This window comes from Sinocyclocheilus anshuiensis, unplaced genomic scaffold (assembly GCF_001515605.1).
Source record: "Sinocyclocheilus anshuiensis isolate Anshui unplaced genomic scaffold, SAMN03320099.WGS_v1.1 scaffold3210, whole genome shotgun sequence".
NCBI lineage: Eukaryota > Metazoa > Chordata > Actinopteri > Cypriniformes > Cyprinidae > Sinocyclocheilus > Sinocyclocheilus anshuiensis.
The window spans coordinates 55,211-60,772 of NW_015539990.1; the positions used below are offsets into that span (position 1 = coordinate 55,211).

The 5,562-nt window shown below is 39.1% G+C and overlaps 1 protein-coding gene across 1 annotated transcript in view; it reads left to right on the top strand.

Moving 5' to 3' along the window:
• Positions 1 to 5,562, top strand: part of cdh12a (cadherin 12a) — a 72,390-nt gene that overhangs the window by 30,221 nt on the left and 36,607 nt on the right. The window contains exons 4-6 of the mRNA XM_016484377.1: positions 1,909 to 2,028; positions 4,427 to 4,594; positions 5,091 to 5,278. Of these exons, the coding sequence (XP_016339863.1) occupies positions 1,909 to 2,028; positions 4,427 to 4,594; positions 5,091 to 5,278 (476 nt within the window). The remainder of the gene's footprint in view (positions 1 to 1,908; positions 2,029 to 4,426; positions 4,595 to 5,090; positions 5,279 to 5,562) is intronic.

Genomic DNA, 5,562 nt, shown 5'->3' on the forward strand with positions numbered 1-5,562 from the left:
AACATGAATGACAGACAGCACGAATATTAGACTGCTGTCATTTTAAGAGCTGCCCAGATCCAATATACTGTTACACATGTGTTTTTTATCTCAGTTGTTTGCTTTCACTTAAGACCTAAATTACTGTGTTTACAAGAATACTTGCACACACACAAGTGTGTGTATTTAACCATTCAAGGCCTATAAAGTGGCAAAATAACTCAAAACTCAATACGTTCAATACTCCCGCACACTATGAGCAGTCTTCACCTTCGCACCTCTCTGACAGTGCTCAAAAACAGACTCGCAGACAGCTCAAAACTTATTTTACTTATTAAACTCACTTGTTTTTAAACCGCAATGCTTTAAAACGTGTGCAAGCGATACGTTTTCATGACCACATAGCGCAGCAACGTCACAGGAGTGTGTAATCGCGATAGTCCAAATCTTTACTGGTTGACAAATTTCTACCAGTTAATCATGTCTACCAGTATATTGCTCACCCCTAGGTTGAAGCTAAACTCTGCAGGAAAGCGGACCTCGAAGGCCAGAGTTGAGAACCCCAGCTTTAAGCCCTGTTCACACCAAGAACGATAGCTATAAAGATAACTATAAAGATAACGATATTAGCGTCCACACCAGCGGACGATATCGTCTGTTTATTCTAAGCGTAACAAAATAGATAACAAGCATCAAAGTTTGATTTCAACCATTAATCTCACTATGGTTTCAATCTTTGACATGGCCTTACTCAGTCAATATTAAAGATGTAAAGGTTATATTTTCACAAAATGTTCTACATCTTTATGAAGGATGGTTTTATGTAGAAAACAGTAAATCACAAAAAAAAAAGACTTTAGCTGGGTTTTCACAGGCAGGGTCACAATTCATTCTGAAAATGATTCCAACGATATCGTTTCTCTGTGCCTTTATCGATATAGCTGTGGTGTGAACTCTGCTATTCTTTAATATTGAGAAAGATTTGTAGAACTATATCTTTATCGTTATCTTTATAGTTATCGTGCTTGGTGTGAACGGGCCTTTACACCACTCCATTCAACGCTTAGCATTGTACATGGTGATGTGAGACTCCCACCATACAGTTTTTGTGCTGATATTAATGCAGTGAAAGTTAGGAATTCTTCAGCTATGGAATCAGCAGAGCGTTGGTGACTTTTACACACTATGCACCTCAGCTCTCGGTCACCCCACTCAGTGACTTTATCTCCTGCTTCATGGCTGAGGTGCTGCTGTTCCTAAATGCTTTCAATTTCCAGTAATACCTCTTACAGTTGACTGTGGAATATCTAGCAGTGATGAAATAACAGCCTTATTGCAAAGGTGGCATCCTATCAGAGTACCACACTTGAATTCACTGAGCTCTTCAGAACAATCAATTTTTTTCACAAATGTTTGTAAATGCAGACTGTATGGCTAGATGCTTGATTTTATACACCTGTGCCAATGGGTCTGATTGAAACAACTGGATTCAATCTTTAAGAGGTCCATATACTGTATATTTGTATGCTTGTTATTTATATACTGCTTTTAATACATACTGTTCTGAAGCAGCTTACAAAGAATAGTGCTTTACAAACACTAGTGAGCAAGCCAGAGGCGACACTGACAAGCAAAAACTCTCTGAGATGTTTAAGCTGATGAGGAAGAAACCCTTGGAGGAAGCAAGACTCAGCAAGGAGCCATTTCTCCTCTGGCTGACACATGATTAAACAAATTGAGACAAACATAAACCATAACTATGTTACACAATGTATGCTTGTTTACAATTGCAGTACGATCATAAGTACAATTGCATTTATTGAGAAGTGTCTTAAGAGTCTATGGTCTGTATTCATCATTATTGTCTGCATGTGGCAATTCTAGTGTAATTTTATTGCCTCTTATGGTCTCTTTCATGTTTGTAATCAGGCACATATGTGACGCAAATAACCGCCACTGACGCTGATGACCCTACTTATGGAAACAGCGCACGGATTGTGTACAGCATCCTTCATGGGCAGCCCTACTTCTCTGTTGACCCCAAGACAGGTGAAAGATTTATTTTTGGGGAGTTGTTGTATTTAACACATGATATTTTGCAATCTGCAGAATTCAGCACACCCTTCTGCCCAAAGCCTTTTTGCTGCTTTGTCTTTGGCATTTCATTCATGCCGTCATCTACTGATCAAAAAGTAGCTCCTCTGAGAGGGGAACTATTAGGATAGATTAGTCTTTAGAAGAATGTCACAGGTTCGCCTTTTCATGATACGGCTCACAAAAGCGTTGCAGCACAGATTAATGATGGCCTGTTCAATTCTTCATATTGCTGTAGGTCTTCTATGTCCATTAGAAGAGTGCATATGTGAAAATCCCATGGGGGTCGGAGGGGACAGGACCCCCCCATTTGAAGGTTGTCCCCCCATAAAAATATGATTAAAAACCATGCTCTGTATTGTAAATAACCTTTTATACTTTAAATAACTTTGTAAGTAGTAAAACAACACAAACGCAAACGGGGCAAAAATGGGTTTTAAGTTTAGATTGCCTCTTATGGTCTCTTTCATGTTTGTGATCAGGCACATATGTGACGCAAATAACCGCCACTGACGCTGATGACCCTACTTATGGAAACAGCGCACGGATTGTGTACAGCATCCTTCATGGGCAGCCCTACTTCTCTGTTGACCCCAAGACAGGTGAAAGATTTATTTTTGGGGAGTTGTTGTATTTAACACATGATATTTTGCAATCTGCAGAATTCAGCACACCCTTCTGCCCAAAGCCTTTTTGCTGCTTTGTCTTTGGCATTTCATTCATGCCGTCATCTACTGATCAAAAAGTAGCTCCTCTGAGAGGGGAACTATTAGGATAGATTAGTCTTTAGAAGAATGTCACAGGTTCGCCTTTTCATGATACGGCTCACAAAAGCGTTGCAGCACAGATTAATGATGGCCTGTTCAATTCTTCATATTGCTGTAGGTCTTCTATGTCCATTAGAAGAGTGCATATGTGAAAATCCCATGGGGGTCGGAGGGGACAGGACCCCCCCATTTGAAGGTTGTCCCCCCATAAAAATATGATTAAAAACCATGCTCTGTATTGTAAATAACCTTTTATACTTTAAATAACTTTGTAAGTAGTAAAACAACACAAACGCAAACGGGGCAAAAATTGGTTTTAAGAAACATTTTGAGTCTCCCCCTTCCTTGCCTCATAGTGTTTTGGTCCAAATGCCTGCCTTCCTCTTTTACATCACCTCAGTGTTGCCAAGTCCGCCGTTTTCCCACGGAATTGGGCTACTTTAACACCGTTGAAGCGGGTTGTTTTTCATGTGCGCGTGTTGAAGCGACCCCTATAACGCATGGGAATTTTACTGGAAGAACCCAGCCGAAAAACGTGCATTTTACCCCAAGGAACGTGAATTTTTTATTTTTATTTTTTTACCGGGGGACCCCTCGAAACACGATTGGGCTTGTTTTAAGTAGCAACTGGGCGGGTTTTGTTGCGAAAACCTGGCAACCCTGCATCACCTACACACACACACACACACAAGTCCGGTGAGCGAGAACAAGTCAATAGTCAATAGTTGTGGAACTCCAAGGCTGTCAAGGATATTGAGTTCATTATGTTTACTAAATTGTTTTAAGTAAATGTCACTACTCTTGGAAATTTGCATACAATTACGTGCATTTTACCCCCAGGAACGTGAATTTTTTATTTTTATTTTTTTACCGGGGGACCCCTCGAAACACGATTGGGCTTGTTTTAAGTAGCAACTGGGAGGGTTTTGTTGCGAAAACCTGGCAACCCTGCATCACCTACACACACACACACACACAAGTCCGGTGAGCGAGAACAAGTCAATAGTCAATAGTTGTGGAACTCCAAGGCTGTCAAGGCTATTGAGTTCATTATGTTTACTAAATTGTTTTAAGTAAATGTCACTACTCTTGGAAATTTGCATACAATTTTGGCAACTGTTAGATCAAGAAAGTATTTTCTAGTTTTTCTGTGCAACATTCATCTGTCGTAGGGAAGTATGTTACTGTTTAAAAGTTTAGGCTCAGTAATTATTATTATTATTTATTTAATTTTATTTTTTTTACCAGCAAGGGTGCATTCAATTAATCAGAAACACTTTTACATTGTTACAAATTGTCTATTTAAAATAAATGCTTTTGATCAAAATTTTAAAAATAAATAGCACAACTGTTTTCAACATTGAAAATAATATGTTTCTTGAGCACCAAATCAGAACATTAGAATGATTTCTGAAGGATCATGTGACACTGAAGAATGGAGTAATGGCTGCTTGTGTACAGTATATATTATTATTTTTTGTATTTATTTTTTACCATTATTTATCTAATATTGACTCTCTGTCAGTTTATTTATGGTGAAATGTATATGTTCTCACATGCTCTCTGTTTCTCTCTCTCTGCATCAGGGATCATAAGAGTTGCCTTACCCAACATGGATAGGGAGGTTAAAGAAATGTACCAGGTGGTCATACAGGCTAAGGATATGGGTGGTCAGCTCGGAGGTTTAGCTGGGACCACAACCATCAATATCACTCTCCTTGATGTCAATGACAACCCACCACGGTTTTCTAAAAGTATGTACAAAAGCAGATGTGCAGAAATCATTATAGAGTGCACTGAAGCTTACAGTATACTGTCAGCATTTCTATATCAGCAGCAGTTTATCCCTGGGGTTTATCTTAATGTGAATTTAATCTGGTTTCATATTTGCTTTGCTCTTTGGAAACCTTAAACATGAGTCCATTATTTGAATTGTTTAATTCAGTTAATGGCTGGCACTGATAACAAAGAGGGGCTATCTTCAAAACAGGGACTGAACAGTAATGCATGACCCGAGAAGAACCTCAGATTTACAATTGGCCATGATTAAGTCCTCAAGGGCTCTTGCCAAGCACAAACAACTAAATAGAGTTGGATTTGCAAATGTGATTAGCATTCTAGCACTTTTCTCCAGAGCCGCTGAAGTGATTAGTGGATGATTGTTGTTAACTACCTCTCAGAGTAATTTCTAAATGTAAAGTCTTACGTCTTTTCCTGAGGGGAGAGTTTGATGTTTGTGAATCTCGGCAGGTATCTTTCACCTGCGCGTTCCTGAATCTTCACCTGTGGGCTCGTCGGTGGGGAGGGTCAAAGCTCATGATCTGGACTCTGGGAAGAATGCTGAAGTGGAATATAGCATCGTTCCTGGTGATGGAGGCTCCATGTTTGATATTTACAGCAATAAGAACACTCAAGAGGGAACAGTCATACTAAAAAAGGTAGCGTATAACTTCTAGTACTCATTTTTAGGCATGTGACTGTTTTTATATTTACACTACTGTACAGAAGTGTGGGCTCAGTAAGACTTTTTTTTATATGTTTCAAAGACGTCAAGTCAAGTCACCTTTAGTGCTTTATGCAATACATAGCAGCTTTACATTGTTAAACAGGAAAGTAGTATATCAATAATGCAAGAGAATAGCAAACAGTCAAGTTTTCATTTAAAGCTTGTTCATCGCTGATTCAATTGTCACCATTGAGCCCAGTTCAGTTCTCTTCCGAT